The following is a 19,348-nucleotide window of genomic DNA, read 5'->3' on the forward strand; positions in this document are numbered from 1 at the left end:
CTGACCAGCAAGGCATAGGAAAAGAAAGGAGAAGAGCATTTGGTGTCTTGCTTCCTGGCAATGTCACCAGTTTGGCTCAAACAGAACCTTGTAAAAAATTCAAAAAACGAAAAGGAGAAGGATATTTCAAGATTGTCAAACATAGTGTTGAATTGCCCAAGAGCAAATACCCTTGAAACTTGTATAATTTTGTTAATGTCACCCCAATAAATTCAATAAAAAAACCCAAACATGTAAGGTCAAACCAAAATAATCAAATCATCTTGAAAAGGAAGAACAGCCTGACCAGATGGTGGCGCAGTGGATAGAGCATTGACCTGGGATGCTGAGGACCCAGGTTCAAAACCCTGAGGTCATCAGCTTGAGTGTGGTCTTATAGGCATGACCCCATGGTGGCTGGCTTGAGTCAAGCTCACTGGCTCGAGCAAGGGGTCACTGGCTTGGCTGAAGCCCCTAGGTTATGGCACGTATGGGAAACAATCAATGAACTAAAGTGCTCAACTATGAGTTGATGCTTTTCATCTTTCTCTCTCCTTCTGTCTGTCTGTCCCCCCCTTGTAAAAAAAAAAAAAAAAGAACAAAGTTTAAAAAAAAAGAACCTCACACTTCTCAGTTTAAAAACTTGCTGCAAACTACAGTAATGAAGACAGTTCTCGGCATAAAGATAGACAGATCGTAGAGCAGGATTGAGAAGCCAGAAATAATCCCGTGCCCTTGTGGTCAGATGATCTTTAAAAGTGTGCTTAGATAAATCAGTGGGAGACAGAACAGTCTTTTCAATAAATGACGCTAAAACAATTGGTTAGCCAAATGCAAAATAATGAAGTTGGGCCCCTTCCTTGCCCTGGACATGAAAATTAACACTAACATGCATCACTGACTGAAATATAAGACATAAACTTCTTAGCAGAAAAGTGAAGAGTAAGTCTTTATGACCTCAGCTTAAACAAAGCCTTTCTCAGGTATGATAGCAAACACACAACAAAATTGGTAAGATGGACATCTTCACTTTAAAGGGGTAAAGTATATATATTTTTTTCAAAGGAAGAAAAAAGTTATTAAACAAAACAAATAAGAGCTTGTTGGCAAGAGTGTGAAGAAGGCTTTTATCGACTTGCTGAGAGTTGGGTTAGCTCTTTTGTTGGGCAATTTGTTGGTATCTATCAAGATTGTGATAAAAGCTAATAGAATGAGAGCTAATCCAAGGCAATGATAAGAGTTAATAGAAATAGTACTAACTGGCCTGACCTGTGGTGGGACAGTGAATAAACCATAGACCTGGAACACTGAGGTTGCCAGTTCCAAACCCTGGGCTTGCCTGGTCAAGGCACATACAGGAAGCAACAAGTTGATGCTTCCTATTCCTCCCTCCCCCTTTCTCTCTCTCTCTCTAAAATCAATAAATAAAATCTTTAAGAATTAACGCCCATGTGGCCTGGCCTGTGGTGGTACAGTGGCTCGAGCATTGATCTGGAACATAGACACAACAAACAATCAATGAACAACTAAAGTGAAGCAACTGTGGGTTGGTACTTCTAGACACCCCCCCCCCACTTCCCTTCTCTGTAAAATCAATAAATAAAATATATAAAAAAAGAAATAGTACTTACTCTGTGTTGGGCAGGGCACTATTCTTGGTCCTTTTTACATCTAAACTCATTTAATACAACACCCCTCTGGGGAAGGTACAACTCTTGTCCCCATTTTACCGACAAGCATTGAGAGGCTAAGTAGCTTGCCTGAGGTCACACAGTTAGTAAGTGAAAGGAGATGGGATTTGAGCCCAGACAGTCTGGTTCCAGAGCTCAGCTCCCTGCCACTGTGCACATGGCCTCACCCACTATGCCTGTCCTTTGACCCAACAATGCCATGTCTAAGACCTAGCTTCCAAAATCTCTGGCACTTGTGTCATTCAGAATATTCACCATAGCATTGGTGGCAATAGAGGAAAATGGGAAATAACTTGTGTGTCCATTAAAAGGCCATTGGTTAAATGCACTAGTGTGGTTTGTTTATACAACAAACTATAGTTTAAAACAATGAGCTCAACCTCTGTTCTGACGTAGGGAGTGATGTACGGTAAAAAAAAAAAGAATGCTTTGCAAAGCTGTGTAATCTTTATTACACATATCTACACATTCTGCTTTAGCAAAACAAAAGGCTTGTTATTTGTATGCAGTGGTGTATGTCCTCCGAATGTTTAGAAGTTACCCCCTATAGGAAATGAAATTAAGAGGAATGAAAGAAAGACTTCTACTTCTTACTTTCTATATTTACGTGTTCTTTGAATTTTTTTGGGGAAAAATATATATGCCTTCTGTAGTCAGAGAAATTTAATTAAAAAAAGAAAGGAATAGAATCTGAAAGGCTATTTACAAAACTTCTGTGCAGATGAGTTGGTAATAGACCCTCTCTCTCCCAGGTGGAGCTCATGTTGTCACGGCCCAGCTCGAGCATTTTATTCCTGGCCCCTGGATTTCCTGCAGATCCTGCCAGCATTTCCCACCTCTCTGCTTTCTAACTGGAATACTCTTCCTCATTGAGTCGTATCTGCTTGTGTCCTATCCATCCTTCATGCCTAAGTTCATGAGTCACTTCCTCCAGGAAGCCTTCCCCCACCTACGTCAGGACTAGGGGGTGGGTTCTCCTGTGGAACTCTGTGTTGACCACATCCACCACCATTACCCTCAAGGGAAGTTTTATTTTTCCCTTGGTTTCTATGTTAGCACCCATGGGGTCCGGAGCTGTGTTTTCCACAGTGTTTCTACGGTGCCTGGTACAGAGGCTGGTGGCTAATAAATGTTCCTAGAAAGACAGAATGAACAAACTTCACAAGGAATAAAATACTGATCCCTTCCCAGTCCCCCTGTCTCATCACTGGATGCTGAATATATATTAGGCCCAAATGTGAGGCCACCTGTTTACTCCATGTCAACATCCATCTGTCTGTCCATCTGTCCATCCACCCATTTAAAATGTAGGGCCTCAGCTTCACAGATGAGCTCAGAAAATCCTGTGTTTAGTTTAATGCTCTGCTGCCACTACTCTGAAATTCTTAATACTTTTTTGAACAAGGGACTTTGCATTTTCATGTCGTAAGGGACCTGGCAGATGATAGAGCCAGTCCTGAGGCCGCTTGTGCACTCACTGCGATGGTGGGGCCTTGCCTCATCCTGCCAAACCCACCTCTGTGGGTTAGAAGGCCCAGAAGGCAAGTGAGCTGAGACCACGCATCACAGCGTGACCAGGTGCCCACCTTGCTGTAGAACCCATAACGATCGGCTTAGCCCCTTGTGTCTCAGCATTCTAACCCCTTCTATGCAGCCCCTGTGCTCCGGTGACTTCAGACCTCTTCTTAACCCTTTCATTAAAAAAAAAATTTTTTTTAATGACAGTTGATGTACAATATTATATTAGTTTCAGGTATAAAATCTTATGATTAGACATTTATATAGCTTACCGAGTGATCACCCTAAGAAACCAAGTAGTCATCTGACATCATATATAGTTATTGCAATATTATTGACTATATTTCCTATGCTGTACGATGTTACATCCCCATGACTATGCTGCGACTACCAACTTGTACTTGATTGGTTTTAGAAACAGAGGAAGGGAGAGAGACGGAGAAAGAGAGAGAGGGCGAGAAACATTAATTTCTCATTCCACTTTTATTTGAAAGTTCATTGGCTGCTCTCCATATGTGCCCTGACCAGGGATTGAACCCTCAACCTTGGCATTTAGGGAGGACGTTCTCACAGACTGAGCTAACTGGCCAGGGCCCAATTTGTACTTCTTAAGCCCTTCATACTTTTCACCCACCCACCAGCACACCCTCTCATTGGGCAACCCGTCCAAATGTCCTCAATCGCTATAAGTCTGTTTCTGTTCTGCTTGTTCGTTTATTTTGGTTTTTAGCTTCCACATGTAAGTGAAATCATTGCGCATTTGTTTGTCTGACTTACTTGACTCAGCACAATAACCTCTAGGGTCTTTCCGTGGTGTGGCTGATGGCAAGACTTTATTCTTTTTTATGGCTGAGTCATAGTCTATTGTATACACGGTGCCACATCCTCTTCATCCCTTCATTTATTGATGGACACTTCACTGCTAGCATATCTTGGCTACTGTAAATAATGCTGCAATAAACATATGGATGTGTATGCCTTTTCGGTGTAGTGTTTTGGGTTTCTTTGGCTAAATACTCAGAAGTCAAATTGCTGGGTCTTTCTGTGTCTCTCTTTATAGCCTTTGTTTTAAAGTATATATATATACTTTATATATAACATATATAACTTTATATATAACATATATATATGTTATTTTATTTTATTTTATTTTATTTTATTTTTTGTATTTTTCTAAAGTTGGAAATGGGGAGGCAGTCAGACAGACTCCCGCATGCGCCCAACAGGGATCCACCCGGCATGCCCACCAGGGGGCGATGCTCTGCCCATCTGGGGTGTTGCTCTGTTGCAACCAGAGCCATTCTAGCGCCTGAGGCAGAGGCCATAGAGCCATCTTCAGCGCCCAGGCCAACCTTGCTCCAATGGAACCTTGGCTGTGGGAGGGGAAGAGAGAGACAGAGAGGAAGGAGAGGGGGAGGGGTGGAGAAGCAGATGGGCGCTTCTCCTGTGTGCCCTGGCCGGGAATCAAACCTGGGACTCCTGCACACCAGGCTGACGCTCTACCACTGAGCCAACCGGCCAGGGCTTAAAGTCTATATTTTTATATATATAATTTTATTTATTGTTTTGGGGGGAGAGAGAGAGAGAGAAAGTGAGGAGAGAAGCAGGAAGCATCAACTCCTAGTAGTTACTTCCTGTATGTGCCTTGACCAGGCAAGCCCAGACGTTCGAACCAGTGACCTCAGCATTCCAGGTTGACACTTTATCCACTGCACCACCACAGGTAGGGCTAAAGTCTATTTTTTAATCCTTTCACTCTTTTTTAAATTTATTTTTTATTCAGTGAGGGGGGAATAGAGACAGACTCCCGCATTCCCCCCTACTGGGATCCACCCAAGAAACCCCCACTAGGGAGCCATTGATCCGTTGCAAATGGAGCCATTTTTTTAGCATCTGAGGTGGAGGCCTGGGAGCCATCCTCAGTGCCTGGGGCCAACTTGCTTAAACCAGTGGAGCCATGGCTGTAGGAGGGGAGGAGAGAGAGAGAGGTAAAGATAAGGGAGAGGGGGAAGGGTGGAGAAGCAGATGGGAGCTTCTCCTGTGTGCCCTGACCGGGAATCGAACCTGGTACATCCACATGCAGGGCAGATGCTCTACCACTGGCCAGGGCCAATCCTTTCACTTTTAATAAAGGGTAAGAAAAGCCCATCCTGAGAAGACACCAGAACTGGTATTTTTACACTATCAGCACTAATAAGAAGTACCTTCTATTTCTTTATTCATACAATTTCCATAGAATAAATGTCCTAATATCCATTCTAGCTTCTATGTGACTTTTCCTGAAAGACCCTGAGTAAGAGGAACACATGTTTTCTTCTAAATTGATTACAGTTTCCTATTCCAGGTAGTTGAAACAATCGTTGACAACAAAGCTATCTTCCTCTTCCTCACAAGATCTGAAGAAATCTTCTCCATGAGCTTCATTTTTCATCACTTTCTATGAACTTAAGAAGGGAAGAAGCAAAGTTAGAGTCAAGTCTGTGTTTGAGCTTCTGTTTGATTTTTTTTTTTATTTGCTCTTGCTGTTTTTTTAGTGAGAATCTCTGCCCACCGCAAGCTTCTGGATTTTTTTTTTACTTTTCTCCATGGAGGGCAAAGTCTTATGAGTCATTGAACAGAGGGTCAACACACAGAGGATGCGAACTTGCTTTAGGAACCCATTTTTTTATTAAGATGAAGCAACAAAGGAGCAGCCCAAAAAAGAATGAGAACTAAGAATAGTATTAAAAACAGAAGTGTGGGCTTTCACAGATTTCTATCAGGAGAATATATGGTTCTTTGATGCTGATAAGAACCCTAGCCTTTACTCCTTCCCAGGCACCTGGGCTGTAGGAGAATTCAGGTGGTGACAATGCAGTAGCTTCTTAGGGGCCCTGAAACCCAAAGGAAGTGATTTCTGTGCCTCAGTTTCTTTACATGTAAAGTATGTTAGTACGCTTGACCGGTGGTGGCGCAGAGGGTAGAGTGTCGATTAGAGACACTGAGGTCCCAGGTTCAAAACCCTGAGGTCACCAGCTTGAGTGCAGGGGTCCCAGCTTGAGCATGGGATCATCAAAATGATCCCATGGCCTGACCTGTGGTGGCGCAGTGGATAAAGCGTCGACCTGGAAATGCTGAGGTTGCCGGTTCGAAACCCTGGACTTGCCTGGTCAAGGCACATATGGGAGTTGATGCTTCTAGCTCCTCCTCCCCTTCTCGCTCTGTCTCTCCTTTCTCTCTCCCTGTCTCTCCCTCTCCTCTCTGAAAAAATGAATAAAAAAAAATGTTTAAAAAAAAAAAATGATCCCATGGTCGCCATCTTGAGCCCAAAGGTCACTGACTTGGGCAAGGGGACATTGGATTGGCTGGAACCCCAACCCCCAGTCAAGGCATGTATGAGAAGCAATTAATGAACAACTAAATTAACACAACTACGAGTTAATGTTTCTTCTCTCCCTCCCTTCCTGTCTCTCTCTTGCTAAAAAACAAAAAAGAATATATGTTAACATAAAAAGCCATAATATTGTGTGTTTACTGCTACTCCCTGTGCTTAATGCTTTCAATGCACTTATTCATTTATTCAACTATTTATTGAGCACCTACTATGCGCAGCCAGGCTTTTAGGCACTGAGGACAGAACAGCGAGCAACGTCCCCATGCTTCAGGATCTTATGTTCGTTGAATCTGCCCCACAACCTTTTGAAGTCCATATTATTGTTACCCCTTGTTGGACAGATGAGGAAATTGAAGCTAAAAGCTGGTTAAGTAAAATCTGCCCCCAGATCACAGAGCTCGTCAGTGGTTGGGTTGGGATTTGAATTCTGGTTCCTCTGACTTCCTGCAGCCCCGACGTCTCATTGCTAGGCTGTGCAATGCTTCTGAGAAAGGCTTTCAGTGGGATGGTCTGTGGGAGGGAGGGGACAAAGAAGGAAAAGCCGGGAAGGTCCTAGAGTGCAGAGGGCACCCTGGGAATTGGAGAAAGTGGAAATAAAGACGCTGAGAAAGACTTCCACTGCTTTGTGGAAGGAGGATGGAGCTAAGGCTGGCTTGGAATCTTTCCCCAAACCCAGGACAGAGCAGCCGGTCATTTCAGAGAGTTATCTGGTTTTGAGCGCTCTTTATGGGAAACTCACACACATAAGGGACACTTACCCTTTCCACCCTTGGTGTTTGTACAGAATCCTGCAATAAGAGGAAGACACCGATGTTTACAGAAACTGGTCTTTAAACAATATTGAAAAGGTGAATGAAGGTCCTTAACCTCTCTGTTTCCCCCACAAAAAAAACTTCACTGTCATTTAAAAGTGGACTAACGCCCTTCCAGGTGAAAGGGACCTAGCACAGTGCCTGACACAGAGTATGAACTCAGTAGACACCAGTAAACACCGGAGAACAAATGAATGAATAATTTCAACCCAGAGTTGCATAACAAGCAAGCAAAAGCAATTACGCTGGACTTGGCACTTCCCAAAGGACAATGGGATTTTTTTTTCAAGCATTCAGCTCCCACTGGAAAAATCAGGGCAGGTAAACATACCCTCAGCATGTTCTTTGAAATCCAACAGGCTTGCAGGAAAAAAAAAAAATGTGGAGCTCAGAGGAGGTCAGAACAGATTGTATTGCTGCCATTATTCTTGGGCTCCTAAGAAGTCAAGAAATGAACAGAGCCTCCCCCAACCCCCATGAAGATGAAAATCATCAGAGTCAAGACATTCCAATCTAGGGAGCCTCACTCAGCCTGAAATAAAACCATTGACTTAGTCCAGGTTCTGTTTTCTAGACCAACTTATGATTTAAGGTCAGAGGATAGAAAATACTGATATGTCATCAAGTTCACTAACTCCCTGGGGGGCAGGAGAAAGAGAGAGAGAGAGGGAGAGAGAGAGAGAGAAAGAACATGATAGGTTTAAATACTGGTACCTATTTCCTCAGCCATTAAAATAACACAGGAGCCAAACTCTTCCTAAACGCCCTGCCCCCCACCCAGCACACACATGCCCCCCCATGACATGCACGGATTGTCCCCTGTCATTATAATCAGATCACATAAATGCAACCAACTCACTTCTTAACTGAGACCTTACAAAAGGCGTCAGTAGCCTGTGTGTTGTTTCCAACAGAGCAAGGGGTAGGGGGCTACAGGCAAGAAAGGGCGGCCTTTTCAAAACCCCCTACCCCTTCCTGTGAATTATTTCTAAGTTGCCAATCTGCCCTTCTGGATTCTGGCTCTTCAACTCATTTGGAGATCCCATGGCGGTGCTTCGGCTTGGCTTTGCATGCTATTGGCCACGCTGGTGCAGCTCTTGCGACAGAGGTTTGAAATTGGCATCTCCTCGGACCTCTGTGTCTCAGGGTGTCCTGGACGCTTGGGTCTCAAGCCGCGGATTTTGAGCTTGGTGTAGAATTTGGGGAACGAGGGACTTGAGAAATAGTACACTAGGGGGTCCAGCATGCTGTTCATGTAGGTGAAGCTGAGCGTCACATGGAGGGCCACGTGGACAGAGGGATTGCAGACACTGGAGGGCACCGTGCAGAGGAAATACAGTCTGGCCGACACGCTAGGCAGGTAGCACGTGATGAACACCGCCGCCACCACCATGATGAACCGGGTCGCCTTCCTCATGCGCGTCTGCCTGGCCAGTTGCCGCCTCTGCTTCAGGCTCCAGATAATCTTGAAGGAACAGAACAAGATGATGCCGAGGGGTAGGAAGAACTCCAGCTGGAACATGATGTCGTGCCAGCCGTTGGCCGACTCCATGATGAAGCTCTCGCAGGATAAGGTCTTCTCTTGCACGCACAGGTGGTTCTCCGTCAAAAGGTAGAGAGTCCCCAGGATGACCACAGTCCACAGGGCACAGACAATGGCAGCCGCAGCCCGGTTGGAGATGGTGTTCACCACGTGGTGGGGGTGGACCACTTTGAAATACCTGTCCACAGCCACCACCGTCAGGAAGACGATGCTCCCGGCCCGGTTCATGGCCAGCATGAAGAGCGCCAGCCGGCAGGGAATGTCCTCAAAGGCCCATTGTCTGTCCCGGCGGTAGTAGTCTGTCCGCAAGGGCAGGCAGATCATGAGGAGGAAGTCGGCCACGGCCAAGTTGAAAAGGTAAATAGTGCTCGGCTTCCACGTCTTCATGTAAAAGCAGAAACCGCACAGGGCAATGCCATTGCCCAGGGCACCGAGCACAAAGAACAGGATCAGCAGCGGTGGCATCACCCGAGAGATGGGGTCCCCCTCAATGAGGCAGCACGACCCGTTGTCCATGGCAGACAGGGGGCAGGGGGCCCGTGTGTCGGGGGCCCTCGGACTCCTCACAAAGATAGACACAGCTGCTTATCTGAATGCTGCCACTCGGCCGGCCAGAGGCTGTTTTTCTAACTTCTTCACCCCGGGATGCAGGTACTGACCGCACGCATGGGTAGATGCCTCCGCCGCCACCGTGCTCACGGAGAGCAGACACTCTAGCCAGGAAATGAGAGCCTCAGAGATGCCCTTTCTCTGCAGCCCGGGTCACAAGCTGCCTGTCTCCCCAAGAGCCCAAGCATGTAGCACCACAAGGCTGTGAAAACGCATCTAATTTTGTGCGAGTGGTCATTTCTGAGGAGCGCCCGGAAGGTCCAGCGAGATTCATGTTGGAGAGAAAGATTGTTTCCCTCCCAGCCGCACTCTTCCTCTGCAGACTCTCTGTGTTGGAGAGCACCAAGCTGCCCAGAAGGCACGAAAAGAGCTTGTTTGTCCTCCCTCCCTCTGGGGGGGGAGGGGGTAGAAATACAAACATTTCCCGGAGCTGTCCAGGGCCCCTGCTATCCTCCCTAACCTTTGCCTGACTGCTCCGGCTGCTCCCGCATCCCATGGGGCGCTCCCAGGCGCTGCCACAGACCGGGAGGCTCAGAGCCATTTCCTGTGCCTGCGCCCAAACACACAGCCCGCGAAAACCAACGGGGTCTGCAAGAGGAAAGAAGCTCTAAACACCACACTTGTTGGGCATTGAAAAAAATTCTTTGAGGCGTGTTGGCCTTTCCTCTCCTCCATTCATTACCGCCTACCCTTTGCCTCCTTTCCTGGACCCAAGTGACCGGTTGCACAACCAGCAAGACCACGACATGGATCTGAAGCCGCTTCTCATAGGTCCGTCTCCATGAAACAGCCTCTTTGGAGGCCCGTTCCCCCCTCCTCCTCTGCTGTTTGCAAAAGAGGATTGGGCTCTGAGCTTCCCACAGACTGCCTCCAAGAGCCAAATGCCATGTTACTTATCTGTGTTTTCTTTTATTTTTAATTACATGCCTAGCCCATTGCTGGGGCTGCATGAGGGTTGGGGCAACTGGTTAAGGAGTCTGAGCTCTGAAATAGTCATGGGTAAAATGCTGCAGTCGGCATCTTCATGGACATTTCCGGCCCTTTGGTTTTAGAGACGGTCTGTCTGCCCTGCACCTCTCGGCTCCCGGCTTAGGCAAGGGGGTGAGGAGAGGGAGTCACCGAAAGACATGCCTGCCTTTTTCCAGATTAAATTCTTTCCACTGAATCCTAGACTCCAGATCAGCCCGACAACATTCCCCACCGCCCCCGCCCTAGCTGGGACCGGGACTGCTGTTGAAACAGTTGTGTTTTTTAACTGATCTCCTTTATTGTAGTGCATTCCCTGGAACTGCTCTCCTGAACTGCAAAGTGACTTTTCTGAAGGACAGATAGGATTGTATCCCCCCCTCCCTTTCTTTTCCCCCTTTTCACTTAAGAGCCAGCACTCACTCCCTCTGATCTAAGGCCTGTGAACCATATCTGGTTTGGAAACCAGTCTGAGTTGGCCCATGTGTTTTAAAATATCCAGGACCTGTCCTATTAAAACCTGTCTTTCCAGCCTCTCTTGGGAAACGGTGAGATCTGGCTATGCTGGGCCAAGTCCCACATGGTAACAATCAGCTGCACATGAGAGCACCTGCTCGCTGGAGACAGGCCAAAAATTCTCCATTTTGCCACAATCCCCACCACTCCCTATTACCTGGTCATATTCACTCATTCATGTGACTGGTCTCTGTGGGATTTTGAGCCTGTCACCTCTACCTTAGGTTAAAGGTCTCATTCCTTGGTTTAGGACACAAGGGCCTTCACAGAGGGTTCCCAAACTACCTTTCCAATATTATGTTCCTACCACCTTCCTTCTCATTTTGTTAGTCTCATAACTTCTAATAATTGCTTCCATCAAACATTTTCATTCAGCTCCCCCACTAAGCCAAGAGGTCTTTGGAGACAAAGTTCACAATCTTGGGAGAAAGGGCATAGAATAAAGATGGGAATGACTGTGTCCTGCTTTTCATGAGAGCCCCTAGCAGATACCTTCCTTGGGGGGGGAGGGGCTGGTGCTTCTGTGAGAAGCCTCTAAGAGGAGGCTGGTGGAGAGAGGTAACTCTGAATACCTGTATAGGGTCAGGCTGGATTTTTCAGGAAATGGAAAAATGTTCTTTATTCTGTTAGCAGATGCCGGCAAGATTCTTATAAACACAAAGTGCTTCCCTTTTCCTGTGTGACAAATCTCGCTTTTTCTCATCCTTCTAGGCTTGCCAGGTCACCTTCCCTTCTCCCTTTGGCTGTAGAATTAGCTGGAAGGCAGAGGATTCAGGAGGAAAAAGATAGGTTTGTTTCTTTTTCTCTGCAAGTCTGTTATTGCTGCTAATGTGTGGGGAGGGGATACATGGGAAACTTTTTTTTGTTGTTGTGAACCTAAAACTGATCTAAAAAAAAAACCAGTCTCAGGAAATGTATGCTAGATTTTATTGCTAATCTTATTTTCACTCGTAGCTATTCATTACAGTGTCTGATGCAAAACAAAGGCTTTTTTGGTTTATTAAAACTCATTGGGGCCCTGGCCAGTTGGCTCAGTGGTAGAGCGTCGGCCTGGTGTGCAGAAGTCCCGGGTTCGATTCCCGGCCAGGGCACACAGGAGAGGCGCCCATCTGCTTCTCCACCCCTCCCCCTCTCCTTCCTCTCTGTCTCTCTCTTCCCCTCCCGCAGCCAAGGCTCCATTGGAGCAAAAGATGGCCTGGGCACTGGGGATGGCTCCATGGCCTTTGCCCCAGGCGCTAGAGTGGCTCTGGTCGCAGCAGAGCGACGCCCCAGATGGGCAGAGCATCGCCCCCTGGTGGGCATGCCGGGTGGATCCTGGTCGGGCGCATGCGGTAGTCTGTCTGCCTCCCCGTTTCCAGCTTCAGAAAAATACAAAATAAATAAATAAATAAATAAATAAATAAATAAAATTCATTGGACAGTCTGTACCAATGACAGTTAAGGGAGTCTTGAATTCTGGGGTGGTGGGGAGCCATTCTGAGGGAATGGTATTGGTAAGGATGGGGTGTGGCAGGTGGACAGCAGCAAAAAGAGAGAAGGGAAGTAGCAAGCTTCCAATAGAACTTTTTAGGGTGATGGGAATGTTCCAGAAGGCATGTGTCATTGTTGCAACAGGGCCGAATTTTCAACATTGTTTCACTTTCATTCATTTCAAATGTAAAAGCCACACATGGTTTGTGGCCAACATATTATAGGAAACCCCGGACACCACTTCCTCTATCCCCCAAGCCTTCTGGAATCTCCCTGTCTGGTTTGGCTTAAACGTCCCCCTCTGTGCCGTCCTGCCACCCACACACTTCCATGCAGTGTTGGGGTGGAGTAGGTGTGTGTCCCCTCCCAGAATCCCGTCTCTGGGAAGATGAATCCCGTCTCTGGGAAGATGAATCCTGGGTCTGAGTTGGCTTTGCATGCCTAGCGTAGCCTGGCGTCAAGGAGATACACGGTCCGTATGTCTTGAGGAAATAAATGACTGAACTAGTGAACAGATGATCCCGGACCCTTGCAGATTACTGACACTCTGGCTGTGAGGAGACACCACTGAACAGGAAGGGCTGGCCGAAAGAATTTGAGAATACACCTGCCAGGCTGATCCGGCGTGATCCGGGGCCCAGTGGTGCCACCTTCTGCCGTGTCTTGTAAGATAACATGTCACTTTATTCGTGACAGTGGCAGAAAGTGGACATTCCTTCAGGGGCTGCCTCAGCAGGCACAGGAGGAGGAGGAGCTGTGTGTGCTGTTTTGTCAGAAAGACACACTCCTCCTGTGTGTTTCTCCTCCCGTCCCACACAGCCGCCACACTCACGACACTTCTGAGTGCCAGAGGTTTGGGGTGGTTTTTCCCACTCCAGGGGATTCTCTGCAATACCATGTGGGTGTTCCACAGTTCGATTCAATTCTGGCACTAACTAGAGTGAGTGCTGACCCTGCAGGGCACGGGTTTAGTCCCCTGTGACTACCCCCAGTGTGGATGCCAATCGCAAGTTGTACGTCCCTGGGTTACCCACAACTTCTGTCCGACTTGGCTGCAATTCGAGGTTCCCATGACCTCCCTCCTCAGATTCCATCGTATGTTAGTACAGTTCGCAGGACTCAGGGAAACACTTGTGTTTATCCATTTATTCTACCATAAAGGATGTGATAAAGGAGATAGAGGAACAGCTAGATGAATAGGCACGTTGGGTGAGCTCTCGAAGGGTCCCAGGTGCAGGACTTCTGTCCCCTTGGAGTTGGGGGTATGTCACCCACCCAGTACCTCCACCTGTTCGCCAACCCAAGAGCTCTTTAAACCCCCTACGCAGAGGAAATTTTCACATTTCCCTTGGGATTGCTTCACAGTGTGATGGGGCATTGCCTTGACCCAACACAAACTCTGTGATGGAGCCCTCATCACATAGGCTTGATCCATCATTCGGTTTATTTTCAGCCTTCATTCCCTCCTCTCTGAAGAATATGTTTGAGAGGGTGGAGCTGAAAATTTCAAGCTTCTAATCATGGCTGGGTCTTCCTGGTCACCAACCCTCACCCAGGAGCCTACCAAGATCCACCTCATTAGAACAAAAGACCCCTCAGGAAATTCCAAGGGATTTGAGAGCTCTGGGTCAGGAATCAGGAACAGAGACCCCATGTCATATATAATTTCTTCTTATTTCACTGGTAGAACTCTAGGGGCTCTGCTTCCCCCAAAATGCCCCTGCCAGAGGCCCAAGTATGTGACAGTATCAGCTTCCTGTAGTCACTGTAACAAATTACCACAACTTGGTGACTTGAAACAACAAAAATTTATTCTCTTACAGTTTTGGAAACTAGAGGTCAGCAGCGCTGTGCTCCCTCCAGAGGCTCTAAGGAAGACCTTGCTCCTGCTAGTTTCAGCTTTTGATGGCTGCCAGCATGCCTTGGCTCGTGGCTGCATCACTCTAGTCCAGTGATGGACAATCTTTTGACCTTGGTGTGTCAAAATTCACCAAAAAACCGAGCATAACTCAGGTGGTGCGTCACTTTGAGAAAAAAACCCCATAATTTCGCAATATTTTTAATTTAAATAACAAAAATGTATGATTGTAATATATAACTATTTAATAAACCAAAAACTAATTATTTAACTTACCTGCTTAGTGACTTCTTTGTTCATCTGTCAGTTGGTTTCTTTTGTTCTTGATATTATTTAACTTGTGTGGGGTGCCATGAACTAAGATAAGTGAGGGGGAGGGGGAATTCTTTAACTAACCTGCCTATTAGTGACTTTTTTGTTGCTGAATTTCATTGGCTAAATCTTCAATTGAAGGTTGGTATTTTGTACACATCAAGCCCAAGCAAGCGCTACTAACTTGATCTGTCAATCTGTTTCTTTTGTTGGTTTTGATATTATTTAACACTGAGAATAAGGTCTCATTAAAGGGAAAAATTGTGAGTAAAGCCATTGCTATATTATTCAAGCTGCTAAAAGTCTGGTAATCGGTTCCAGGCACTCCAAATTTCCTGTTTGTAGTGGCACTCCTCTTGATTCTCCAAGCGGCACCTTTCCAGATTCTCAAGCTTTGACCTCAAGTTGACAAACACCTGAGCCCAGATTCTGTCTTGAAATTCAGCAAGTTGCATCTTATGTAAATTAAGATGGCTGCTGCTATTTCTAATGGCTGGAAACAGCACCCATAGCACAGGCCCTTGCCTCTCCCAGCCTCCACCTCACTTATCTCAGTAATGATGGTCAATTAGAAATCCACGACACCCCAGAACAGTAGATTGGATGATGGTGGCTGTGGTTATGTGGTTGCTGGTTATGGCGATCACAGGGCCCCCAGAGATGCATTCCCCGCGGCATTCCGCTGCTCCCTGTTCTGCTGGCCAGGAGTGAAGTCAAAGATCCCCTAAGGGCCTAACCAGAAGTCCCAGAACTAGATGCTCTGTGCCAGAGTTCTGTTGTTTGGCTTACATACCTCCGGCATAGAGTGTTCATACTACAGCAAATGTTTTATCCTCGGCTACTGCACCTGGCCGTGCAGGAGCCGAGGATGAAACGTCCTTCTCAGCATGTGGCCCCATACTTCTCTGGTATGCAGCCGCATGTCATCGAAAATAGCTACGTGTGTCAGTGCTGACACACATGTCATAGGTTCGCCATCACGGCTCTAGTCTCTGCTTTTATGGTCCCATGGCTTTCTCTTTGTGTGCCTCTGAAAAAGACCCAGGGCCCAGGGCCCAGGTAATCCAGAACGATCTCATCTCAGGACCACTGATTTACTTACATCCACAGAAAGTCTTTTCCAAATAAGGTCATATTCACAGTTTGGGGGGTAAGGATGTGGACATATCTTTGTGGGATGGCAACCATTCAACCCTCTAAAGTAACCTTCTCAACATCAGGTCTCAAACGTCTATTTGAGTCCTGGAGTTCCTTTCTCTACCCAAGTGTTTCAAAATGCTTTCTCTGGAAGGAAGAAAGAATTACTAACTGAATTTAAGGTCTAAATGATTTACCATATGAAAAAAAATTTTCTTTTGCTCATTTCTGCACAGTAGAGCTGCAGTCCAGGAAAAAGCTGAGGACCCAAAGTAACTTTTGGGGTGGGACAGGGATTGTTTCACAGTGTGATGGGGCATTGCCCAGACCTGACACAAACTCTGACAAGGAAGTTCCTCACCATTTCAAAACGAGTCTCAAAAACGGCAAACAGCCCTAGCCTGGCAGTTCAGTTGGTAAGAGCATCATCCCAATATGCCAAGGTTGTGGATTTGATCCCAGGTAAGGGGGCACATACAAGAATCAACCAATGGGCCTGACCTGTGGTGGCGCAGTGGGATAAAGCGTTGACCTGGAACACTGAGGTTGCCGGTTCGAAACCTTGGGCTTGCCTGGTCAAGGCACATATGGGAGTTGATGCTTCTTGCTCCTCCCTCTTCTCTCTCTCTCTCTCTCTCTCTCTCACTCCTCTCTCTCTAAAAATCAATAAATAAAATATTAAAAAAAAAAGAATCAACCAATGAAGGCATAAATAAGTGGAACAACAAATCCATGGGTTTTCCTCCTCTCTCTCTCCCTTCTCCTCTCTCTAAAATCAATAAAATATAAAAATTGCTAGCAATGTTTTTCCCCCTCCATATAAAGTCCAAGAAAAACTAAAAAGAGGGGGAAAACTATAGATTCAAAGAGATTTAAGAGCTGTATTAACCAGTTGTTTGTACTCTGACTCAGACAACCTCAACTGTTAAAAAGAATGCAACATTTGGAGAAATCTGTGCACCGATTGACTAAGTAAAGATATTATGGAATTATGACCAATTATTGTACGTGTGATAACGGCATTTTTGGCTGTATTTAAAGAAAGGGTTCTTATCTTTTAGAAATAAATGCTGAAAGATGTGCAGATGAAGTGAAATGGTATTTGGTATGTGATTCAAAGGAGTTCAACAGCGGGGGCGGGGGCCGAAACACAAAAAGAGAAGTTGTGACTTCTCTATTGTAGTGGCTGGAATATGGGAACATGGACATTCATTGTCTGGTTCTCCCTGCTTGTCTATATTTCCCATAATAAAAAAGTTAATTAAAATAGAAAGTCACTTAAATCTTCACCAGTGGAGAATTACAGTGACTCCATTCCATAAAATACTATCTACTTATTAAAAAGAATAGCATTCACTTGTATAATGCTCCCCATGGGCTGGGCCTTGTTTGAAGCATCTCTGTTATCCATCTAGAACGAGACTGAGTTCTAAGTATTGACCCAGATAGATGTCTAAGATATCTTTTTTTTCCCCCCTGTATTTTTCTGAAGCTGGAAACGGGGAGAGACAGTCAGACAGACTCCCGCATGCGCCCAACCAGGATCCACCCGGCACGCCCACCAGGGACGATGCTCCTGCCCACCAGGGGGCGACACTCTGCCCCTCCGGGGCGTGGCTCTGCCGCGACCAGAGCCACTCTAGTGCCTGGGGCAGAGGCCAAGGAGCCATCCCCAGCGCCCAGGCCATCTTTGCTCCAATGGAGCCTCGGCTGCGGGAGGGGAAGAGAGAGACAGAGAGGAAGGAGGGGGGTGGGTGGAGAAGCAAATGGGCGCTTCTCCCATGTGCCCTGGCCGGGAATCGAATCCGGGTCCCCCCACACGCCAGGCCGACGCTTTACCGCTGAGCCAACCGGCCAGGGCCTAAGATATCTTTTTAAGTGAAAACACACACACACACACACACACACACAAACACACTGAAGTTTGTATGGGATAATTCCATTTTTGGATGTTAAAAAATAATATATGTACCCTCATACATTGTTGGTGGAAATGTTAAATGATTCAGTGGCTAGGGAAAACAGTTTGGCAGTTCTATATACAATTGCCATATGACCTAGCAATTCCACTTGTAAGTATATCGTCCAGAAAAATTGAAAATAGGACTTGAATTTTAAGTGCCTGTACACAGATGCTCATAACAGCACTATTTACAACAGGGGTCCCCAAACTTTTTACACAGGGGGCCAGTTCACTGTCCCTCAGACCGTTGGAGGGCCGGACTATAAAAAAAACTATGAACAAATCCCTATGCACACTGCACATATCTTATTTTAAAGTAAGAAAACAAAACAAGAACAAATATTTAAAATAAAAGAACAAGTAAATTTAAATCAACAAACTGACCAGTAGTTCAATGGGAACTATGCTCCTCTCACTGACCACCAATGAAAGAGGTGCCCCTTCCAGAAGTGCAGCGGGGGCCGGATAAATGGCCTCAGGGGGCCGCATGCGGCCCGCGGGCCGTAGTTTGGGGACCCCTGATTTACAACAACCAGAAAAGGTAGGTAGTGTGATGGTTTATTTTAATTTTATTTATTTATCTATGTATTTTTTACAGAGACAGTGAGTCAGAGAGAGGGATAGACAGAGACAGACAGACAGGAAGAGAGAAAGATGAGAAGCATCAATCATTAGTTTTTCATTGCGCGTTGCAACACCTTAGTTGTTCATTGATTGCTTTCTCATATGTGCCTTGACCGCAGGCCTTCAGCAGACTGAGTAACCCCTTGTTGGACCCAGCGACTTTGGGTTCAAGCTGGTAGGCTTTTACTCAAACCAGATGAGCCTGCGCTCAAGCTAGCGACCTCGAGGTCTTGAACCTGGTACCTCTGCATCCCAGTCTGATGCTCTATCCATTGCGCCACCGCCTGGTCAGGCGTGGCATGATGGTTTATTTTAATGTGTCAACTTGGCTGGGCCACTGTGCCCAGCTATTCGGATGAACACTATTTTGGGTGCTTCTGTGAGGGTGCCTTTTGGGTGAGATGAATATTGAAATTGGTGGGCTTGGAGGACAGACTATTGCCCTCGTTATTTTTGGTGAGCCTCATCCAATCAGTTTGAGGCCTCCATAGAATAACAACTGACCTCCCGCAGCGAGAATGAATTCTGCCAGCAGATGGCCCTTGAGCTTGACTGCAATGCTGGGGCTCCCCTAAAGCTCCCCACAGATTTTGGACTTGCCTGACTTCATAATCACATAAGCCAAATCCTTCAAATCCCCTTTGGATCTCTTTCCCTGAAGAACTCTGACTAATACAAGCAGAGACAACCCATGTGTTTATCAACCAATGAACAGGTCAACAGAGTAACAGGTCAACACACCGCATATATGATTACAATGAAATATTCTTCTTCCACAAAAGAGGATGAAATGCTGATTCATGCTACAAAGTGTACTAACCTGGAAAACATCCTAAGTGAAAGAAGCCAGACACAAAAGGTCACATGCTGTAGGATTCCACTGACATGAAGCATCCAGAAGAGGTAACTTCCAGAGACAGAAAGTCACTGATTGAGTGGTTGCTATGGACTAGGGAAAGGGGACACTGGAGAGTTGG

At 46.2% G+C, this 19,348-nt stretch overlaps 1 protein-coding gene across 1 annotated transcript; it reads right to left on the bottom strand.

The window, feature by feature from the left end:
- Positions 1 to 2,170: 2,170 nt before the first annotated feature.
- On the bottom strand, positions 2,171 to 11,153 carry HCAR1 (hydroxycarboxylic acid receptor 1). The gene has a single exon (XM_066260679.1). The coding sequence runs from the start codon at positions 9,430 to 9,432 to the stop codon at positions 8,398 to 8,400; it is 1,035 nt and encodes a 344-aa protein (XP_066116776.1). The 5' UTR covers positions 9,433 to 11,153; the 3' UTR covers positions 2,171 to 8,397.
- Between the last annotated feature and the right edge of the window lie 8,195 nt (positions 11,154 to 19,348).

This window comes from Saccopteryx bilineata, chromosome 2 (assembly GCF_036850765.1).
Source record: "Saccopteryx bilineata isolate mSacBil1 chromosome 2, mSacBil1_pri_phased_curated, whole genome shotgun sequence".
Classification (NCBI taxonomy): Eukaryota; Metazoa; Chordata; class Mammalia; order Chiroptera; family Emballonuridae; genus Saccopteryx; species Saccopteryx bilineata.